The sequence below is a fragment of the Patagioenas fasciata genome, chromosome 6 (assembly GCF_037038585.1).
Source record: "Patagioenas fasciata isolate bPatFas1 chromosome 6, bPatFas1.hap1, whole genome shotgun sequence".
In the NCBI taxonomy this organism is placed as follows: domain Eukaryota; kingdom Metazoa; phylum Chordata; class Aves; order Columbiformes; family Columbidae; genus Patagioenas; species Patagioenas fasciata.
The window spans coordinates 20,695,684-20,718,671 of record NC_092525.1 but is presented as its reverse complement, the minus strand read 5'-3'; the positions used below and the strand labels follow the sequence as shown (position 1 = coordinate 20,718,671).

Genomic DNA, 22,988 nt, shown 5'->3' with positions numbered 1-22,988 from the left:
ACGCACCAAAATTATGGTCAAGTCACTGTGGGAAATACAGTGAGTTTCCTCCTCCTTCAAATTAAAAGGAGGGTGCAGGATGGACAAGAAACACACTGCTGCAACAGGACTTGATTGACTGTAACATGGAAACAGTTGCACAGTTTAATATATTCCCTTCCCAGAAAAATGAGAATTTGTTTCCAAAAGGGCAAAGGCCTCCAGGATGTGTCCTGATTCTTTGTGATTTGATCTGTGCTATCGTCAATGATTTACCGCAGTGTTTTGGAGTCCAGTGGGCTCCGTGCTGCTTCTAGCAGGGCTTGCCCCACAACATCCTGAAGCCTAAAGCTTTTGTTTGCAGCTAACCTATAGGAAGCATTTACACATGGAAAAACAATGTGGTGGAGCTCATGTCAGCTTTCTCCTCTGATTCTCTCTGTCTGCTTGGTGGCTCTAACAGCTCGTTGGGCCACGGCTACAGCACATGGGGAGCTTCAGGTGTTGCCTTCCCAGAGGTAAGTCCTTTCCTCCCCCACCTTTACACACAGAAATCACAGGCGAGTCAGTCGGCCCATCAATTTTGTACTGACTTGAGGCATGTGCACACTGTGCTCTCTGTAAACAGCTACCGGGAAAAAAAATACTGGCAGTTGTCCAAAGCTCAAGCTAGGCATCGTAATTCCTTCTTATATGAACTGTTTGCACAATGTTTTTTTGTTTAAAGATGACTGTTAAGCCTTCTTAAACTTCCTTACCAAAATTACCATACTGGTTTTGGGCACTTGGAATGAATTCCCTATACAGGATGATTTACAAGTGAATATTTTTCATATTCTTTTTCATTATAATTGTTTTGCATTTGTCAATATGAAGTTAACAAGTGCATGTGAATAACCCAATTTTCAATCCAAGCCAGATTCTCATACCTCAATTTTTTTCCCTGAACAATATTATTAACTTATATGAGTGTCACTTAGGCTTTGAAGAAAGGGAATAAACAAGTTACTTTTTTTGTAAAGCTATAGTGTTATGATAGGAAAATGGCTGTTTCTTTTTCTACAGCTATTAATTCCAGGCTTGTTCTAAAGACAAATATGATTTGAAGGATCAAAAAAGGTATCAGTGATAATTGGAACGTGGGGACAAGGAGAAGGCGGAAAGAAAAAAAAATGTGGTAGTGATACACTTAATTATGAAGGCTTATGCCGATAATCCCTTTTGAAAATGAACAAAGACGAGATTTTTGATGTTTGATGAACTTATCAAACAAGGCAGAATAATGAAGAGGTAAATGTAAAATCCAACCGAAGGTGAGCCAATTAAGTACTTTGTGAAGTGCTGAAGGATACAGCCCACAAATCCTCCTGTCAGAGTGAAAAGGCATCAACACATGCATGTCCTCCAGCTCCCTGTTTCTCTCCAGGCTCCTGTTGTTTTCCCAGCCACATGGTGGGTTTCTATCTCACATCCTGATCTGCATCCATGGGCTCCTTTGCTGAGCTGTTGTGGCTTTCATTTAATAAGTCTCTCTTCCACAGCCTCTGATGAATCCCCAATGTGCTCCATACCTCTGCTAATTATCAATATTTCTCTTTGGACTGCAGTCTCATAAGTAGAACAGACTGCTCATTAGTTAATCACCAAAATAATAGTAATAAAGTTTTGGCTCAGAATAACCCCTCTAAATGCTTTGAAGGCTGTGGCAAACAGATTTGTATTAGCACGCCACAGATTGCTCCTCAAGACAAAAAACACATTATACAAATAAAGATTGTAGGAGCAGAGACAGAAATAAAGATTGTAACAACTGGGCTGGGAGGCAGGAGAAGTATTTTCTTGCTTTTGTGGAGTGATATTCAGTGTATTTGCAGAAAGTCTGATCCAAGGTCCATTTAAAATGGTACCCTTGCCATTTTCTGCTTTTATACACTTCCTTTATTTATTTTCCTCTTCTCAGAATTTGTGTATTTCCATTTAGAAATAGCAAAGCAACAAATTCTCACAGTAACCACGGCTTTGTACCTGGCCTTCTCAGCACCGCTGGTGGGCATCGCTACACAAAGTCCTTGGGAATCAGACCCTGATTTCATACTTGTCGGGAAAAATCCCAACCATGCGTTCACAATGGTGCAAAAAAAGTGAAATCAATAGATTTCAGAACAGACTCAAGGTGATGTGCTTCTGAGAAGAAAGCCAATGAAGAAGGCTTTTCTTAAAATTTGTCTCTTCCCAACATTCCTTCTCTTTACCCAGTGTATTAGGTCTTACATATATGATGTACATTTATTTTATTGCAAAATACCTGTTGGAAAGGACCAGGATCTCTCGGAAAAGCAAGAAACCCAAAACAATCCTCAGGTCCTGCACCTACTGCCCCTGACCAATTCTGACGGCGGAACACTTGCACGGGGCATCTCTGGTAGTACAGTCACCCCTGCTAAGGGATGCTTTCCATTTCCTACAGAAGAGATTCCTGGTGGAAAAACACACACGCAGGTCATTTACTTTCCCCCGCTGTCCTCCAGCCCTCCTTAAACACAACTTCAAAGACCTCAGGCTGTTATCTCTTACCCTTCTTAGAAGAAGCGGCAGAGATGTTAATTCTCCGGCTCCTATCGACTGTCAGCTGAGCCAGTGGTCAGAATGGACTGATTGCTTTCCCTGCCAAGAGAAAAAAGTAAGACTCCACTGTAATGTATTCATTTATCTTCAGATGTGTCTGTGATGAGGATGTACACACATTAATTATAAATATTATACATATTCATCATTCTGAAGCATCCAGTAAACTCATCCAAATATGATGGAGATGCTCCGCCGCTAGAGAAGCTCTTACTTATCCTGGTGTAAACTGGAAAATAAATTCATTTAAGGCAGCAGAGCAGCAAAATGCAAAATGAAGGTAAATGGTAGAAGAATCAGGCCAGAATATTTGTGCAGGACTTTCTTCCTTTTCTATCTCAGATTTAATTAAGTATCCCCTGATTCTTAATACAAATATTCCAATGAAATTAGAAGCACCCTTCATTCATCAGCTCCTGTTCCAAATTTTTTATACCATTTCACATATGTCTTCATAATTCAGGAATTTCTTTTCAAATATCTGACATAATTTTGCTTTCTACTGAGTTTATATTCCTGCATTTCTTTTGTTCCCACGCTAAATAAATTGGTAAATTATTTGGCTCTTCTCTTTTTCCCTTTTTAAAAATTTTCTTCCTAGTTTAAAGAGCAGCAATTCTCATTAATAATCCATCAGAAATGTGGCAGGATCAGTGTTGTAATTAGTGTCAGTGTCCATCTGAGCCTGTTACATTCCAGGCCAAAATATGTGTAGTTGGAAAAATTCCATATTATTTCCAAGGTATAGAACAGGGAAAAAAATTTTAAAATCACTCAATTTCATCCACCCCTCAAATTCACTTGTATGAACTTCAAGCCAATCTCCTGAGCTCCCACCTCTCTGCTGACTCTCCTCATGTGCAAAGTCTGTGGATCACAAAGAAATATAACAATACAGATAAAAGCTATAGCTTTAATTGCTTTGTAGCCTGTGAGGTGGTATCTCTGGGGGATGCAAGTTAGGTATTGGTGGTGTTTTTCCTCTCTCGTGTGGTTCAGCACCGGCACCGGCGGCTGGTGCAGCCGGCAGGGTTTGCGGGGCGACGATGTGCCGGGCATCTCTGGGACGAGCAAGCATGCCGTGCCGAGACAAGCTGTGCTGGAACTCCTGGCTGTGGGAAGGACTTTCAGTGTGAGGAAACGGGTGAGTGAACCCGGCAAAAACTCCTGCCAAAGAGGTTTCAGTCCTGACTAGACAGACCCGGGGTGATATCAGCCCCCTGCAATGGGCGGTGCTTTGACAAAACACATACAGCCCAGCCAGCACAACGGTCAACTGGTGCAAGAGAAAGCAGGAAATTTCCGTTCTTCCTCCTCCCCCTTGCCCCCCAAACTTTGACAGAAATCCATCCATGTTACATTAAGATTTGGATAGTAAATAAGGCTGTGTGACATGGAAAAGGTTAATTCTTCAGTGAACAGAACAGAAATATTCTGCTTCAACTGCTGTGCTACAAGCTCACACTCCCCTCCATGGGCACCAATGCTCCCACAATGCACCACGTTCTCCCCCTGCAGAAGACATAGTTCAATTATCAATCCAACTAGCAATCTGCTGGGGTGATCTATTTATTTTTAGCCATCTCCAGCTCTGAGGATTGGGATACAATATGGCTGTTCTCTGAAAGTTTGACTGGCCTTGACAGATTTTTGGTTTTACACAAATGGCTCAAATTGCCATCTTGAGCATTTAAAGAAAATCCTATTGAAATTTAGAACTACACACCAGCTGTGTGACCAGCTGAAGCAGGTCATCATCACTCTGCTGAGGCAAGTATGTTGACACCTGCGATGAATATCATGTCAAGGCTCTCTCCTCACCCCCAGAAGCAAAAGCACTTTCAAGTTGCCCTTCCTGCAAGCATCCATTCTTGAACAATAATTATTCCAATAAACTCCCCAAATACCTCCTGCAATGGGAAGATGAAAAATTGCACTTTAACTAAACAGAGCTGACATCCCTAAGCCAAGCGGAGAAGCTACTGTTTCCTGTAGCTCCTTTCCAAGAGCATGATTTTAGATAACTTTCATGATTTTATCTAAAATAATCAGGCCACTGAGGTGACCTCTACTTGATTCCCATCCCGTGGGAGCCCTAGGGGGAGCTGCCAGCTTGGACTCCAAGCTGTGCTTGCTCCAGGTTGTGAAGAAAACCTCCCCGCAAGGAGCTGGGAAAAGCAAACTCCCAACAGAAGAGCAGAGTATTAAACGTCCCACATGACTTCTTGAAGCCCTGAGATATGGGTGGGAAACAGCACAATCAGTGCCAGCTGACAAAAACGTGCACTTTAGGTCGCTGTATTAAACGGCATCTTGTGTGCAACGGAGAGCCAGACTGCAGAGATGGGTCTGACGAGGAGAACTGTGAGGATGAAGACATTGAAAGCCCTTGTGAACATCTGTTCCCAATCCCAGGGTCTGAAAGAGCTGCCCAGGGGTGAGTAATTAATCCATAGCTGCTACTCTCACAATCAAAACTGGATTAAGGTTTTTTATTTTACTCTTCCTTAGTAACATCAGTACTCCATGAATTGAGGAGGTGCTGTACAAAACCCAACCATGGGCAGCAATAAGGGAGGCAGCAGGGTTCATCTCAGGTTTTATTTCGAATCCTGTCTTGGATTTACTGACCTCGACCTCTCTCAGCTGCTCTGTACTGTGAGTCCCCTGTTCATACTCATGTAAAAACATATCCCATTTCTCAGAGTCCAGTTATCTTACAACTTTCTCCACCTGATAAAAGCAATATATCAAAGGAAACAGCAGTCTCTGGAGATGCAGCATCCTGGTGGCTTTCTTCCTTAAGGAGATGATTTAACTCCAAGATTTAGGACTTCAGAGCACAGACTCAAGGCAGAGCCTGAGCTTCACATGAATAAATACAGAGTAAATACTCCTGTCCTATTCAGTTTCAAATTCTGGTTAAGTAATACATGAAAAAGAGGAATCCAGAAGACATTTGTGATATTCTTGTTTTAAATCTTGTGTTTTAACCAAGATGCTGCTTAGCTTCCCTTGGAGAACATAGGCTGCAGTATGAGAATATGATCACCCATCAGAAAACTTTCCCATCAGCTCGATCCAATGCTCTCTGGAGTCCATGAGATAAATGTTTCTCTGGTCCAGGGCCTGGGAAAGTCCATGAAAAGTTTTTCAAGACATATATTAATTTTCACAGAGCACCCTATACTGCTCCCTTATGTGTTTCTCCTGCAGAACACACAACAGCAACAGCATTTATTATCTTAAAGACAATTCCCTGTTGTGAGGAGCAATGCTGCTGTCCAGTTTGAACAATGCTTTCGCTTTGGGCCATGGAATTATAGGGAATATTAAGTAACAGGTGGGATTTCAGAGGGAAGCAGCTGTGATGGCTGGAGAGCAGGAAGAAAGAGGCATAAGGAAATAATAAAGCAAGAGACTTGGCAAAGCACAAGCAGACTGCAAGCCTAGGGAGGGTGCTAATGCCCCTGAGAATCGGGACCATTATTAAAAGGAAGGAGATGAAATAAAGATAGAAAACAATTACAGGGAATGTGAGAATACACTTTGTGACAGTGAGATGCAATAGGCTGCAAGAGACACAGGGGACCTGGAGGCATTCCAGGACTTTGGGACTTTGATAAGATGGACTGGACAACTTAACTGATTTCTTTCATCTCTAGCATATGAGTCCAAAACAATGTCTTGGAAATAAAACAGCTGTTTGTCTCCTGCTAGCTTTGGGAAGGAGATAACAAGGAGAACAGACTCAAACCTTGTATTTTAGGTGCTATCCAAATTCAAAATCAGAGACAGATAACTCGTAGTGTCAGGAGAACAGAAACAGTGACAAAAACCGTCAGGGGTTATGGATAACTTTCTGAATGCCATTTCTCTCCAAGATACAATATACTAACCCAGGAAGAGAGCCAGTACGTATACGATCCTCACTTTTTTGGAGGCCACTGTGAGTATGTCTACAACGGAGAGTGGAGGGAGCTGAAGTACAATGCCGCATGCGAACGTCTGTACTATGGAGATGACGAGAAGTTTTTTCGCAAACCTTACAACTTTCACATATACCAGTTCCTAGTAAGTAAAATTTAGCAATGTTTTTCCATCTAAAAGCCAAACTTCCTATAAAGACATTATGTACATTCTTTCATTCACTAGAGGTTGTCTTTCAAGTCACCTTTCTCCAGCTCTGCCCAAGACAACAGGCAATCAATGATATAAATGCTTTTTTATGGCACATCAAGAAACTAACGTGCTTTATCACTCAGGCATTCCCACTGCTCACTCTGGCCTAGTCAGAGCCAAGAGAAATGGATTTTCTCTAAATTCTGCTATTAATGAGCTGTAGAGCTTGCATGAGTCACGTGCCTCTCTAGGGATGAAGTTTGCCATGTGTAAAACAGCAATGATGCTACTGGTTCAACCTTTGAAAGCATTTTAATTCTATGTTGTGCCTATAAGGGACATAAATCCAAATTCTGAGTGAGACAGAGATCCTGAAAGCCATCACCATGTATCACAACATCTGTACTCTGGGGGGTCACATCTGATGTTGGAGACTGAACTAAGTAGAGCAGGGATTCAACCTGGGTCTCCTACATCATAAGTGGGTGTCCTGGCCCCACTGTTGAACATTTATCACGCTTTTTGACATAAATGAATGAAATACACAGTGTTCCAGGGGAATATTACAGCCACTAGCTCAATGCAAGTGCCTTTTATGTTCTCCCAGCAAGCAGACTCTCCTGTGCCCCTTAGTCCTCAGTTTGAACCCAGACCAAGCCATCACATTGGCCACATTTTCTTCTCCCCTTTACCTGCTGCTAGAGGTGGAAGGACATCTGCACCACGATCAGGCACTGAGGGACACTTGTGCATGCCCCAAATGTATCTTGATCTAGGAGCTTCTACCCACCAGGGTCTAGGAAGTCAATGATGACAATGTGAGATGGTTTTGTTCAGTGTTGGTAATTTGGCCAGCTTTTTATAGAGATGGCAAATGGCACAGCCCAGACACAGCAAAGCTGCTCAATTCCACACGCCAGCGAAGTAGAGCTGTCGAGGAAAAGGTCACTTCTTTAGAACACAGGCAAAACGATGTTTCTTTCCCAGCTTTGCCATCGGCAGTGGCTGGATCACCACTGTTGATTTTTGTTTTTTTTTTTTTTTTTCCTAAATAAATTAATCCAGAAGCAGACTGGGGGAAAAAAAATGCACTCCAAATCATTAGGATTTGGCAGAGCTGTAAGGAACTGGGAGGACGGGTTTATAATGGGAAGCATCAAGCTTAATAGGCACCATTCCCAGCTATGCCTGTAATGGTCCTGCTTTGAGTGGCTAAACACAAACTCTTCCCCTGCCTGGAGATGGATGAAGCAAAATGCATGGCTTTATTTGCATTTCTCACATATTTCCAAATGAAATGGTATGTGAATAAATTCTTTATTCCACATTTACTGAAGTCAGTGCTGTCAGGAGCACCAGGGGCTTCAGCAGAGGCACCATCAGCTCCTTAAAGAAACAGAGATTAAAAAGCAAGAGAAGTATCTGAAAAATTAATGTCCGCTTCTTTCATTTTAGGCTCACTCTGATTCTGGATTCACTTTTGAGTTTTATGATGATTCAAAGGATCTGCTTGCTGCCCTTAAAAGTGATAAATCCAAAACAACAGGCTTTACCATTGGAATTGGGCCTGCAGGTTTACCTTTCCAGTTAGACTTAGGCTTCACTTTATCAGGTGGCAAAGGATCCCTGAAGAATTTCACACAATACACTGCGAAGGTAAAAAAAAAAAAAAAATCAATGATGCTTATGTTCTAGCCATGTCATCTGTGCAGTGCATGATCTGGCTGTAACTTACGTCAGTTTATTCTCTCAACTGCATTTTTTAACACATAGTAATTGTACCTTAATTTGTTCATGTAATTGCAAATGTATGATCGTTAGTAATCCTGTTTGTTCTTCTTATTACATTTTAGCAAACAGGGAGTGGGAATAAAATTGAATTACGAAGTAGCACAACACATGTCATCTCACCCCATCCTGTTTCATGGCTGCATTAAGCACATAAATAAAAAAATGCTTACAATGATGATGAGGGAGGAGGGAATATCAAGATGTTGATCAAAACAGTTGTCCTCAGGGAATGATCTCCAGTAGCAAATATATCTTGTTCAAATTAATACAAGCTGCTTTATGATGGGAAAATATGCTACTTTATACAGGAGGGTAAAATACTGCACTGAAAAGAAAGAGTACCTGATAATAAGATGCATTTTCTCACAGTGGGTTTACGTCATGGACTAGCTGTGATGACACCTTTCCAATCTAAAAACATGAACATGGGTATTTCCCACATTTACTGTGCCCCATCTCTACTTCTCTCATAGCTGCTGACAGAAAACATTAAAGAAGAATTACTTTGATGGGATTCTGAGTTGAAATGCCCTTAAAAGCTGATGGAAACTGGCACCATGATAATATTTACCATGCCCTTTTCTAGACTCACATGATGTTGGCAGCTACACGATGACCAGTTATTGACAGAATCATGTAAAGGGCTGTTGTGGGGTCTTGTACGGGGCAATGGCCAAGGTGTCCCCACTACCAGGCTGGGCTGGGTCTGTCATGACCCCTTGTCCTGCATCACTGGTTGAAGCTGTAGAAAAAAACAAAATGGAATAAACAGCATGGAAAAGAATGCAAAAGAAAAAAAAAAAAAAAAAAGATCAGATACAGAGAATGGAAGGGAATCATGTGAAGCCTGATTCTGATCATATTCTCACATCAATAAAAATATTCCCACAGCATCCAAAGCCATGACTCTTCTCTCCACCTCATATAGTCACAGGAGAAAGAGATGCCCCCTGTAAAAGAATTATCACTAATTTCATTTAAACCAGGGCTGGTTTTCATGCCTTTAATATCCACGGACAGTCACGGATTTAGGCTTTCCCTTGCAAACCTAAGGACTAGAAATTACTATTTTTTTTTTTTTTTTTTAAACTGAATGTTGAGTGGCAGCTCCTTTTTTCTTTGCCTGCAGGAGGTTGGATTTATTAGAGGTGTGACCAAGGTGCAGACAGCCCGTTTCAAGATGAGAAGGGACAATATTGTTTTGGATGAAGACGCGCTACTCTCCCTGCGGCAGCTTCCAGACACCTACAACTATGGCATGTATGCCAAATTCATCAATGACTACGGCACCCATTTCATGACATCTGGTACTATGGGAGGTATCTTTGAGTACATCCTTGTCATTAACAAGGAAGAAATGAGAAGAAAAGGTTAGAAAACTACAAAATATTATCTGTTATCAACTTTCTAGTCTAAATCAAGAATTTCCAACCTGAAGACCATGGCGGGGTCCAGTCCACCAGGGTAATTCACCTGCCTCTGGCTGCTCCCCATAACCATCAACTCCCAGTGCCACTTGTTACACTTCTCTTACTTCTTATAATCCTTGTTCTGGCCATTCTCACGATGCTTAAGGATTGCAAAGCTATCCAAAGTAAAGAAAGATGGCCCACCCATGTTTTAGCCTCGTAATAGTGAGGGGGTTTCAATTTTCTGTAAATGAAAATAACGCACTGCACTTGGCAATACTTCTGCCACTTTACTCTGGTTAGTGTCTTCTCTGAAGACTAAGAGACCTCTGTTAGCTCCAGTTCTCAAGAAAATAGGGTGGATGAGGCTGGAAAACTATACCTCTAAATCTCAGTTACACAAAATATCCACTGCAGATGTCCAGATTGCAAGAACAGCCATTACTGATGAGGTAAAGCATAACATTTTTCCTAATCAAAACCATAAGATGCAGAACAATAATTTGGTACTTTAGTACACTAACTAGGTTGTCAACTTTTGCAAAGGTGTTGGCAATGCAATAGATTCCACTTCCCCTAAGGACCATCACTCTGTTCTGCTAATGCTGCCTTGGTAACTCCAGGCTGGACATTTATGCAAAAGAAAACTGTGATCTTGGACAACAGGTGCAAATTGCTGTAGTTGGTGTAAATTGCTGTAATTTCATTAATTTCCATGGTTCTGCCTCAAATTCTGCTTCCAGTCTGAAATGGTACGGTACCATCAGCACTAGGATAACTATTAAACTCCATATTGAGCATTAACCATGCCAATTTTTCCACAAGAAATTACCAACTGAGAGAATTTTCATCTAGTTCCTGAACTACTCATGTTTGGAAACATGGTGCCTCTTCAAATCATTTACTCACTTTGAAGAGTGAGTGATATTGAAGTGAACAAGATCCTGGCAGGCAAGTCTTCAGGAAGCAGACTGCCAATTTCAGAGGAAGAATAAATCAAGAGCATGTGAAGGGAGGCTATCAATTTGCTTTATCTTGTGCTTGCTGTGTATATAAGGAGGTGATTTACTGCTACGAGATGCCCTATTTTGGGAAAGAAGGATGTCGAAGTTCAGCAAAAGACAAAAATGTGCCCCAGAAGAGATGTAATTTTCATTCTAATGTAGCGCGCTTCTGTAATTTGCATCTAACACTCACTCAGCTACAAAGTCCATGTTTACTAAGTCAGCAAAGCTCTATGTCACACGATGCAGACCCAGAAGCACCTGCAGTGGCTGATGTGTCACCGTCTAAAAACATGTAGTAAAAAAACCTGATTTTTCTAATGGTGATCACAGCTATGCTTGAAGGCTGTTTGCAAGAGGATTATCTGACTTCCCTGAGGAATAGTCAGGATCAGGATGTAAGTGACTGAGTCTTTAAATTAGAGCTTCAAAAGATGAGTTGTTTGAAACTTTGCAGATGCCTGGAAATGGTACTGCTGAGTCCCCAGAGGGCTGAGCAGCAAGGTACCTGGCATGAGCTCAACCACTGCATCCCAAGAGCCCATCTAGCCCAGGAGGCTACGTGTTATAAATGCTCTGGAAGAGAAAATGCTCCTTTTTCATAGACCAGTGACTAAAGCACAAGCTCAGGAAAAAAAATCCCTAAGCTGAGTCTTCCCTAAGTGAGAGACAGCTTCGGTGGTCGCTGAGCATCCAGCTAGGAACAAGCATGAGCTGGGCTTTAAGCATCTTGGAAACCTGAATTTTGAAAACAATGTCACCTTCTGGGTTTAGATAGCCAGGAATAGACTACGGCTCAGTAGTGCAGTGCTTAGGACTCCAGTTTTGCTGCCAGATGCATTTCTAGCTTTCAGGCTGTAAGGACTTGTATGGATGTGGTCACAAGTGCAATAAATACATATGTCAGAATGAGGTCCCTTGTTGCTCTGCCATCAATATTTTTCATTACTTGTTTTTAAAATAGATTGTTATGGTTCTATTATTTAGCAGAAAACAGTATAATGTGTTCACATATTACAAGAACATTTACGGGAGAAACATTATGCACAGAGTAAATTAGAAAGAGTCTTCACGTATTCTGATTAATTCACAATGCAGCAGTAAATCTTATCACTTCAGCACATTTAACTATCACAAATTATATCATATAAAAAACAATCAGGGCTCCCCCCTCAAGTGCCAATATTTTCTATGGCCACCCTTTTGCAATGATAACCACTTTTCATTTATCAAGACCTGGACTTGCTGCAACCAATAGTGAATTGTATTGACAGACCCTCACTGAACATAATTACTCAACGGGAACCATGGTGAATCAATTAATCAGGGTGTTCCTCAAGCTTAATTTTATGGCACTCCACCACCAAGATAAGCAATCACTCATGCTGCTTTGGGTGAATGAACTTTACCCACTGTGTTTACAACTGTTGAACAGTTTAGTACAAGTAATTGAGTGTTGTACATTTAATCTTTCTCAAGGGCCCAGTTTTGCAATGGGATGTAATTCCCCCTAAAGTCTTGAGTATGCTTCAGCTCTCACCAGTTGGAATTCAGGACCTGTAGCCCCTTTCTCTGGATGCTGAGCGGCTGGGACCAACCAAGCCAAGGAGCAGATCTGTGCCCTGCCTGGCTCCTGTGAGCTTCTCCCACAGGGTGTGCAGAAGGCAGCAAAATCACAGCTCCAGGCATTTTACCAGTATTTTAAACACAAGCAAGACAAGACACTGCTCCCCGGTACAGTTCAGCAGACAATGCTCTGGCCTGGGGCTTGGCTGGAGGTTCAATCTTTAGCCACGATGCACAAATCCTGCTGATCTCTGTGCCTCCCTTTCAATACCGGGGTATTGATTGTTGGGCTGCTTTGTAAAACACTTTGAGGTCCTCTGACAAAAAGAGCAATACAAAAGTTACCTATTACTTATAACACCTGTATTTATTGAAATCAATGGATTTTTTAACTACTACAGAAGACACCCTTATATTTGTGGTACTCCAGTGTGTGTACATATAACTGGGCTGTATGAAATATGCACATTGCTTACTTTGGTGAAACCACCTCATTAGTTCACTTCTCCCCTCTGCAGTTGCTTCATGGGTCTCCAGTTACGTATTTTCATGATATATGTGGTGGTGCTGGCAGCAGCAGCTCAGCAGAAAGGCTTTGGCAGCTCTCAGCAGACAGACCTCTTACAAGTTCTACTTAAGATGCTACTCAAATCGCTAATACACAAGTCTGATCCTGAGTTTAGGAAAACTAGCGAGGATCTATTGATTTCAGCTGCTGTTCCCAGCTTTACCCTAGTTATGAGTTAGTCTGCAAAAAAAATATTTTCTTTTTAAATAAACAGACCAAACAAGGAAATACATTCCTGAAGCCTTGTATTAAGATTTTTACTTTCTTCTAATACTTTCTAAGGAAAGAATTTTTACAGTAAGGACATTTCCCCATTCACATAGACCAAATACACCCCAATAAAATATTAGTTTTTCCACTGCAAGACTAAAGGCTGTCTTCTGCTCTTGACTTTGAAAAACAGGACATGCAAATAACCAAATATTTTCTTCACTGAGTGAAAAAAAAAATACACTGGAAAATGAAAATCCACTTGGAATGAGTCACTGATTTTACCGGCTTCCTTTCTGTTTTGCAGAGATCAGCGCTGAAGAGATTAGCGCCTGTGTTGGCTGGTCAATTGGCCTGACAGTCAGAGAGAGTAAACTCTATTTGGGAGCATCGGTGTCACCCTCTGACTGTGTAAAGAAAGGATTTCTGAAAACTGGTATGATAGCAGGGCAGATGTCTGTTAAGACATCTTGTGTCACTTCTTGGGGTCACTTGGGCATGGAGATTCAAGTCAGGTCACACAAGGGTATGAACAAGGGAGCTCTGGTGCCATCCCTGGCCACGGCTCACACCCAGTCATGGGACCAAAATGACTTCGGGTCCAAGCCTCCAGGAGTACTGGCTGCTCTTGAAAAAGCAGGAATTAAGGCAGCAATACCTGGATTAGAAATGTGTAAATAGAGGCAGTGGGGTGGCTGGAAGGCTGCAGTCCCTATAGCCATGACATGGATAGCAAGGGCAAACATGGTAACTATTCAAGAAGTAAAAACTGGCTATAAAAAGTACTCAAAGAGGCTAGGAACCCCCAGATTTGTAAATCATTTAATCAGCTATAGACAGCATGACCTACTGCCCACATGCTAACTAGAAACAAAGGCTGGAGCCGTGCAGACTCTTCAGCTCTTACCAGCCTAAAGCATTTGTGATGCTCAACTCATCAGCTTGTGATAACGTGACAGGGCTTGCCCGTGAACTGGGGACATCAAGCTCCCATCGATTTCAGGAGGCAGCATCAGTGCCACTCACTGACAGGCCCTTGCACAATTGATCTCACCTCCATTAAGCAGTTTCTAGTGTATGTGTGGAAGTGGTAACTAAAAAATACGGGTGTAATTCAACTTTTCAGATGCTGAGACCAACAGTGCAGTTGTGGAAGATATTATCACCCGGATTAGAGGTGGAGATACCAGTTACAGCGGAGGGATCTTAAACAGTTGGGATGGCAATATGTATCGTCACTGGGGAAGGTCATTAAAATATAATCCTGCTGTTATTGATTTTGAGGTAAGGCTTTTCTGCAATTGAAGAAACTCTGCTGCTATAAGGAATGAAAGTGTAGTCAAGCAGATCATTTCGTATTTTTATTGTGATCCCATCACAGAACAAGATTAAATGTAATGGGCCACTGATCTGGTAACCTCTTATTCATTTCACAATGGGGAGTACATCTCCCACCGACTGCATCCGCAGGGAGATGGACAAGGAGCTTAATGCTGGATTAGTGCCAAGTTAAGTTTCTGATGTGTCCCCAAACAGTTTCTGATGAATGGCTCTCCAAGGCTGCATTCATCCCTATTATTCTCCCCGACACTGTCAGCGCTCCTGTATAAGCCAGGAACTCACAGGGGGCTGTCTTGCCCCCTCCCCAGCAAAGGCTCTGCATACACCCTGCTGCTTTTCACCTGCCTCAGTGGTTGCGCCTCCCCTCCGCAGACCACAGTTCATATCGCTATGAGTGCTTCCAGGAGTTTTTAGAGCAGGTGTGTCCTGTCTTTCTCCATCCTCCAAAAAGAGGTTCGGTAGCCATAAAAATCAGCCAAGCTTTACTCTTCCATTTTGTCTTGTTGGATGCCCTCTTAAATTGAAAGGTCACTGAAGCATCCTACAAGGCTTCAGAGATAGGGAGGAGATGGGTGCAAGCAGAGAGAATGGAAAGGGAGAGAGAGGAGTGACCCTACAAATGAATAATCCAGGGTCACAGACTGCAGAGGTGTGAGGAGCTGGGCACAACTCCTCGGCCGTGGTCAGAAGTACCAAACCTACCCCGAGATGCTACCATCACTGGTCTGCTCTGGGATGTGGAGGAAGGACCTTGGTCACTGCAGAGATATGCTGCCACTTCATCTCTCCCATCTTCTTTTGAAAGCACACCCACTCCTGGCTCTGGCAGAGGGTGAGAGAAGGGAAAATGGAACAAGGAATTATCTGGATTATTGGAAGGGGGGGAAGAGGGGCTCTGCAAACCTTCTCGGGCAGCACCCTGGCAGCAGAAAGCCCTGATAACACAGAATCATTTTCAGTTCCAGCTGCGGGTTATTCACCTTTCTGCATAAGTTCCCATAAATTCTAGGCAAAATTTATTGCCATTTTCCTGTAAACCATGCGCTGACCTCTCTGTTGGCTGCTCTGGAGCTCAGCAGTCACTGTGCAACCAGAGCTGCCAGTAAGAGCTCATGTCCACTTCAGAAGCTCTTATCTGCAGCTCCCTCTTGTTTGTTCAACAGGTTTGTGCAAATTTGTCTAAGAGCACTTCCCAAAGCCAGGCTGATCCTCCCTACAAATCGCTCTCACTGTGCCTTGTGCTATGAGAAGATACCCAGCTCTTTTCTGGGACTGGTTTCCACCGATTCTCAGCCAAGAAATGCAGCATTTGCAGAGACGCACAAGTGTAAATTCGTGTCCTCAGCCCAGGCCTGAACTTTTAGCATTAGCATTCGGATGAACATTAACATTCAGTTGGGTCATTTATAATTACAGTTGCCCAAACTGGACTATTGTTGCTGAATGGTACACAGGAACTGGATTTCGCTACTGGAAATACTGTGAGCGTGTTATTTTTTTTTAAAGCTGTAGATGGCACAATATTATCCTGCTGCATCAAAGGGCAAAAAGTAGGTCAGCAGAATTCCCCATGCTCAGCATTTCTGGATGGTTCACAATTTAGTCACCATTAGTGGCAGGTTGGCATTAAGCTTTGATGATAACGACTGTCCAAAGCTCTTACCAGAACATTTTGGTTCAAAAAGGCAAAATGCATGCAAGAATCTCTGATATCGTGACAGCACTATGAAATTAGTAAAAAAATGGGCTTAATAGGGTGTTTTAGTTTATCATTTGAATCCACACCGAAACTCCCAGGCATGTCCAGAAAAGCCAATCCCACACAAACCTCTGAGATTAGGAAAGTTTTGGAATGGCAGTTTCTCACTGGGGTCCATCAGTCATGGTAACACATTTGCATGATATACATGGAGCTGTCAAGGAAGACAAATGAGTTTTTTCTGAGCTCTGAGTTTATCCAGCCACGTCACAGCGCTCTGACTGCGGCGTGGCAGCATCTCAGTTGTTGCCCGGCTGAAACTGTCTCCATGCTATTCATCTCCACTCCACATAGCTGCAGCCCATCCACGAAATCCTCCGCAGAACCAACCTTGGCAACATGGAAACCAAACGGCAAAACCTGAAACGAGCTTTGGATGATTACCTGTTGGAGTTCAACGCCTGTCGCTGCGGACCGTGTCAGAACAATGGTGAACCCGTTTTGGTGGGAGATGCGTGTTTCTGCCAGTGCCGACCAGGTTATGCAGGCCCTGCCTGTGAACAGACCAGGCGCCAAGGTGAGACCCCAGCATGCAACCGTAACGGGTTGGGGGGGTGAAAGGCAGCAAAGGGACGAGGTTTTCCCCTCCACGTGGTTAACCAACAGCTCTTTGCACCCATGCATCAATCCAGCCTCTTATTTCGCATTGCTTTTGTTGCTATGCTATCCTTAGCACCCCTGCAAGAGAATTAACAGCTCGGGTGATTATTTTAAATACATTAGTGGAAATGAGGGTGTGTTTAATAGCTGGAGACTTACTGACATGTGGCAAGAAGCTGAGCTGGGGGGCAGCAGCAGCAGCAAGCAAAGCCCAGTCGCCCATACTGCCAGCTAAGGGGTGGGCTCTGCTCATCCGCGATGCTCCAGGGATGAAGCTCGTTCCTGTAAATGAGACTGTCATCTGGTCCTCACAGACTGGCATGTCACATCCTCGGGATGGTGATTCTCTGGAGCGCCTGCGGCATCCCATGTGGACATCAAGGGCCAGAGAGCAAACCCTGATAGGCAGAGAGGGAAGGGAGGCTGAAAGGGTCAGGCTAACCAACTGGGAAACGCTGCTCAAACAATGTGCCACCAAAAATGCTGTTTTCGTAAAAAACAACCACATTGCCAGATTTCCCCACCCTACTCCCCATAGGGAAACCTTTTAACTAGAGGGAAGTATCTAATTTGGGGGAGAAAAAATGTGTTTTTCCAAAGTGACAGGCTTTTATTTACATTTTCTTTATTGCTTTATATACTATCCTAAAAAGTTAAATGGGTGGCCAAAAAAGCCAATGTTGGAACATGTTTTGTTTTTTGAAAAGTCACAGTTCTTTCTGGATATTTTTGTCTTGATTTTTGATGACCAAAAAAATCCCAATCTTAGGACTTGAAGCTGGCAGAAAAATCCACCTCCAGAGCAGTTCCACCAGGCAGAGCTCCAGACCATCTATCATAACTAGGGTCTCACCACTGAAAAATCAAAAGTTGTGATGAGATATGGAGTTAACGCAGAGCTGGGTAAATGGCTTATGAAGCTGAAGTCAAAAGCATTGCTTCAGTGATTGGAAAGTTGGTTTATTTAAAAATCCCAGGTTCTTTGAGTTGTCTCCAAATCTGAGGAATCTGCCTTAGATGAGGAGCTTGGAAAGCTCAGGACCTGGTTCCAAAGCAGCCCACCAAACTGGCCAGCCCCCATGCTCCCTGCTTTTAGCAATAGTGGGGACCAGCACTTTTGCAACTCACGGGCAATTTTAGTTTCAAACTTCTAGCTCCAAAACTGAATTTAAGATAAAATCCAGTTTTTCAAGAGCACATTGTTTCAGCAGATGGGAAAGTCAGCTTCACACCCAGCACTAAGTGAATGCACACACATGCATTTGTGCTGTCTGGATTAATAAACTGCCCAAGCCAGGCATGAAGGCCAGTTGAGTAAATAAAAAATGACAGTAAATGACAGCCATCAAGCTCTCCCATCATTCAAAAGCACTGCCATAATCCATAGTATTGAACGCTCCTGACAACTCAGTCCATACTGTAATGAAAAAGCCTTGAAATGACCCATCTCCAAAGAAATGAGCAAACTTTTCGAAACACCTCCACGGTGTTAGGAGACTTGTCCCTTTGCCTTGGTCAGAGGCGGTGACGTCAGTGCCCAGAGAGCTGTCTGCTGCCCTTTGGGAAAGCCAAGCCACAGCCTTTTATATGAGCAGAGTAGACTCATAGAACAGAATCACAGCATCACTTTGGTTGGAAGAAACCCTCAATATCATCAAGTCCAATCATTAACCCAACACTGGCACTAACTCATGCCCCTAAGAACCTCATCTCCATGTCTGTTAAACCCCTCCAGGGATGGTGACTCCACCAGTTCCCTGGGCAGCCTGTTCCAATGCCTGACAACCCTTTTTGTGAATAATTCTTTCCTAATATCCAATCTAAATCTCCCCTGGCGCAACTTGAGGCCATTTCGTCTCTTCCTCTTGCTTGTTACTTGGGAGAAGTAGACCAATCGCCTCCACGCTACAACCTCCTTTCAGGTGGTTGTAGACAGTGACAAGGTCTCCCCTCAGCCTCCTTTTCTCCAGGCTGAACAGCCCCAGCTCCCTCAGCCTCAGCTCCGCTCCCTTCACCAGCTCCGCTGCCTTTCTCTGAACTTGTTCCAGCACCCCAAGGTCTTTCCTATAGTGATGGGCCCAAAATCAAACACAGGATTCAACTTGCTCCCACCCAGAATACACTGCTGCACTCAGGCCATATGCAGCACTTCAGACCTGAATACTTTCCCCCCCTTTTCTTTTTTAATGCATTTACAGGTGGCGAGACGAATGGGCGTTGGAGCTGCTGGTCCCAGTGGGGTCCCTGCCAGGCGGGCACAGCACGGCGCAGCCGGCAGTGCAACAACCCGGCCCCACAGCGCGGCGGGGAGTCCTGCACCGGGAGGGACGTGCAGAGCAGAGCCTGCTGAAACACACGGGACAGCATCGCTCCCCACAGCTATGTGGTCCAAATCAGTGTGGGGTCTGTGCCGGGCTGTGAATACTCCAGGCATAATCCTGCAATGGAATTATTAGGGACAAGTAATTCTCAAGGACTGCATTTCCATATATGTGGAGACATCATGGATTTGCTGTGTATTAATAAAACCCAGCTGCTCTCCAAACCATCCACTCTGGCTGGTTGAACATATACCTGGCTGCTCCCCTGCCCTCTTACCATGAGATGCGGTGGAAGCCCCACCAGTTCACAGTGGCATGGCTGCGATACAGGAGGTGATGGTGAATCCACAGGGGTGGCTTTGCTACTGGGTGACCATGGGGCTATAACGCGTCATTAAACAGATTTATTAAAAGTGTTAACATAAGTAAACTTGACTTCAGAAATTTTTATATTTGTCTTTGGAAAACACATTAAAAGCTCACGATCCTTGCATTTTTATGCAGTTGGTATTGACATACGCAACATCAATCTTGTACAAGTTGGCAGTGTCAGATTTTTAAGTCCAGCATACTGGCCAGGGCTGCATTTGCAGCAAAGCCATATGTTGCTCTGTATGGCAGGAGGCTTAAGCCTAAAGACACCGAAGCATCACTGCGAAATGTGAACCCAAACTGATGAAAAATCTTAAATAAATAAATAAGTAAATAAATAACATATTCTTGAACACAACCAGAGGATGTTCACACGTAGGCAATGGTTACTCCTCTTTAAAATCAGTGATGAATTGACTATTAGCACACAGGCATTTTATCTCCCAGGCACCCAGAGCCAGAGAAGATGCTAACAGGCTGCTTGATTTAAGGGGCTTTTTTGAATGTAAGATGTAAATCTCGGCACAAGAATATACACAGTATTGAACCACATCCAGAGCCTGCAGCTCCCTCCTTTTAATGAACTGCTGCAAAAACCTGGGGTGGACAGAGAGCGAATGGCACTTCATTTTACTGTGCTTTTCATTACACGGGAAGGAGAAAAATAAAAAAGCCCTGAGAAAGAATCGGTCATTATGAAACGCAACAACAACAACAAAACCTCAAAGCACAAAGGAGCACTTCTCTATACATTTGAATGGAAAGAGGGGGTAGAAAGGAACCATGGTTTAGTGAAAGAAATTACTCAGCTATAGCTCTAATTCTTGGAAATACTTGTTTTTCAACAGCATGTCAGTGGTGATTTAGAGTCTGACACTTAGCTGATGTAAATCAGTGTCGCTCCTTGTCCACAGCTGATTTATGCTACCGGAAGATCTGTCCCCATATTTTCTTTCGTGTGTATGTTTGCCAAAGGACAATTTTTTACCACTTCTTTTTTCTTCAAAATGAAACTATAGGCTCTTTCTGTATAAGAAAACAACAAACCATGTTGTCTTGAACACTGAGATGCAATTGTTCTGTGAAAAAGCTCTATGAGTGGCAAAGCTGTGGCCTTTTTGCCAACTTGGCTTTTCCAGTTAAAGGCGATATTCACCCAGAGATTAATTTGCTCCCAAGGGATTGAATGTGATGTCTTCTGCGGTGAGAAAATGCAGCAACATGAAGCACCCATATATGGGTATGATTTAGACATCCCCGAGGAATATGAAATGTAGAATCAAAGCAAGTTTTTCCATCAATGAGTTTTATCAACGCTTTTTGGCTTTGGGCTGGCAGGTTAAATAGAAATGTAAGACTCTTGCTCTTACACCCAGAGGTGATTCTTACCTTCACACCAACTGCTTAGGACTCTGGAAAATGCCTGAAAGTTAATGAATTTTAAGTCACCTTAGTTAGAAAGCCGACTATGCTTCTTTTGTGACCGGAGGGAAGAAATTAATGAACAGAAAGATCTGATGCCTTGGAGGCTGGGGAGGGACGGGGCCTGCAGGAAGGCACCCTGCATCATCAGCTTTTAGAGCCATTTCTAGAAGAAGAGATCACAGGCTGGAGAATCACAAAAAAAAAAGAGAGAGAGAATAAATACAAGTAATTAATGAAACCGCATGCGAAATACCACCATGACGCACATATAAAAATAGCAAAAAACCTGGGATTTGCCTGTGGTTGTTCATTCTCCACTTTGAACAGTGCAATGTTGGAGTATAGAGATGAAAGTAAGGATATGTGCGGGCCAGCATTCATCACTCACCTCCCAACCCAGGGCAACGCAATCCAAACCCAAGGGCTCCCTTCAGATGCCAAAGGCAGCTCAGCAGCAGCCCCTCTCCTCCCACTCCCGTCCCCCGCCGTATCCAGGGTTCACACGGCTGAAACTCGGGAACAGCGAAGCTGAAGTCAAAAGAAAGGCAGAAGCTTCCTGTAAGGTCTGGGGGAAAAAAAAAAAAGAAAAAAAGATTATGAGCAATTACACATTTACAATGTCAGTCAAAGAAGCTAATATATCTCCCGCTGAAGTGGCCAGCATGAGAGCTGTGCTAGATGAGATAAGCAGCAAAAATGTACATTTCTCACTTAAACTAAAAGCTTAGAGGGTACAATAAAATACTGCAGTTCCACCCTGCTTTTAATGAATAGATTTTCCCCTCTTGCACACTGACATACATTTGATATAGTTATTTATCCTATATATTTCTTGTGGCGTATTTCCCAGGAGAACTTGTTTATCTCACTCATAAGTACATGATGGATGTATGGTGCTTTGGATAAATGGTATCACAATCAGATATTTTTATGGATATAGGCAAACTGGGTTATTAACAAAGGAAGGGCAAAAAGGAACCAGTACGCAAAAGAAAATAGGAAATGATTGATGACAATACACCTGAGGTTGCAAGGTGCAGACTCCAGATAACCAGCTAACAGAAGAGGAGATAAGGGCAGCGCTTGAGCCAGAGCTGTTTTCTACCTCAGGGTCAATGTCACACCGAATATCCACATGCCTGCTTCCCTCTAAGCCTACAATTTTAGAGCAGGCAAAAATTCCCCAGCAGGAGCAGCTCAAAAATGATCACTTTCCTTTTTATACAGTGTAACACAGAGGCACAGGGAGATATAAAACATTCTTAACTCTACCCTGAACAAAAGAAATGCCAAATTCTGGAGAGTTTAGGAGGGACTGACATTTGTTATGCTGCTCTATCACGCTCAACACAGCAGGACTCTTGGTCCTGCATTACAAATAAGTAAAAAATAGCTGTTCATAATGGTAATAATTATTGTCGTCTTCTCTACTTTAGTTGATTTACAGCAACAGGGGGTGTGTTAAAAAAGGATACAAAAAGAAGACAACTCTGTAGGCATCATTTGACCTGAAAACTGGCAGTGCTCACTGGGCTCTTTAGTGATCTAGGCAGAAGACCCACAAGCTGGAAATATGGGGTCTCTGAACATCTTTGCAAGACTCACTGGGTCGCTTTCAACAAAATGTCTCAGTCTCGGAGAGAATCTGAGGAGGAACAACTATATCTGATAGTGGGAGAAAAAGGAACATGGTAAAGTAATTTAGCAACACCATGACTACCACAGGGTTTGCAAGTCCCGAGCCACAGCTTAGATCATGTCCCAGCCTCACAGATAAACACAAAGCATCTACACAATGTGAAAAGACAGGGAGCAGGTGAATCCAGGCTGGAAACCGGTCTGAGTTACCCTCTCCTGATGGAGACACCAGGGGCTGCAAGAGTCAAGCTCGTTTTG

The 22,988-nt window shown here is 43.1% G+C and overlaps 2 protein-coding genes across 9 annotated transcripts in view; one reads left to right on the top strand and one right to left on the bottom strand.

The window, feature by feature from the left end:
• FYB2 (FYN binding protein 2) overlaps nt 1-19,306 on the bottom strand; it is a 68,122-nt gene extending 48,816 nt beyond the window's left edge. The window contains exons 1-8 of one of the 7 annotated variants that reach the window (XM_071810201.1): nt 19,171-19,306; nt 17,134-17,372; nt 16,759-16,868; nt 15,318-15,437; nt 9,110-9,259; nt 8,306-8,374; nt 7,419-7,656; nt 2,554-2,643 (exon numbers count right to left, since the gene is read on the bottom strand). The gene's annotated coding sequence lies outside the window, so the exon portion shown is untranslated. Of the gene's footprint in view, nt 1-2,553; nt 2,644-6,503; nt 6,618-7,418; nt 7,657-8,305; nt 8,375-8,859; nt 8,991-9,109; nt 9,260-15,317; nt 15,438-16,758; nt 17,053-17,133; nt 17,373-19,170 lie in introns of those variants that run through there. The other 6 variants (XM_071810203.1, XM_071810200.1, XM_071810199.1 and 3 more) reach the window with 6 other exon arrangements.
• C8A (complement C8 alpha chain) lies at nt 262-19,725 on the top strand. 2 transcript variants are annotated; one of them, XM_065842544.2, is made up of 11 exons: nt 262-497; nt 2,566-2,659; nt 3,604-3,748; nt 4,897-5,041; nt 6,489-6,678; nt 8,182-8,382; nt 9,647-9,887; nt 13,582-13,710; nt 14,401-14,558; nt 16,669-16,891; nt 19,173-19,725. In XM_065842544.2, the coding sequence occupies exons 1-11, from the start codon at nt 379-381 to the stop codon at nt 19,322-19,324; spliced, it is 1,797 nt and encodes a 598-aa protein (XP_065698616.2). In that variant the 5' UTR covers nt 262-378; the 3' UTR covers nt 19,325-19,725. The 2 variants fall into 2 exon arrangements, with proteins under 2 accessions (XP_065698616.2, XP_065698615.2); XM_065842543.2 differs by having other exon boundaries at nt 2,563-2,659.
• The last annotated feature ends 3,263 nt before the right edge of the window (nt 19,726-22,988 follow it).

Bases quoted from the DNA above. Each gene is read 5' to 3' on its own strand.
- C8A (XM_065842543.2), top strand. From the start codon at position 379: ATGTGGTGGAGCTCATGTCAGCTTTCTCCTCTGATTCTCTCTGTCTGC. The intron at 498-2,562 runs GTAAGTCCTTTC...TACCCTTCTTAG, and splicing joins CAGGTGTTGCCTTCCCAGAG to AAGAAGCGGCAGAGATGTTA. The intron at 3,749-4,896 runs GTGAGTGAACCC...CGTGCACTTTAG, and splicing joins CTTTCAGTGTGAGGAAACGG to GTCGCTGTATTAAACGGCAT.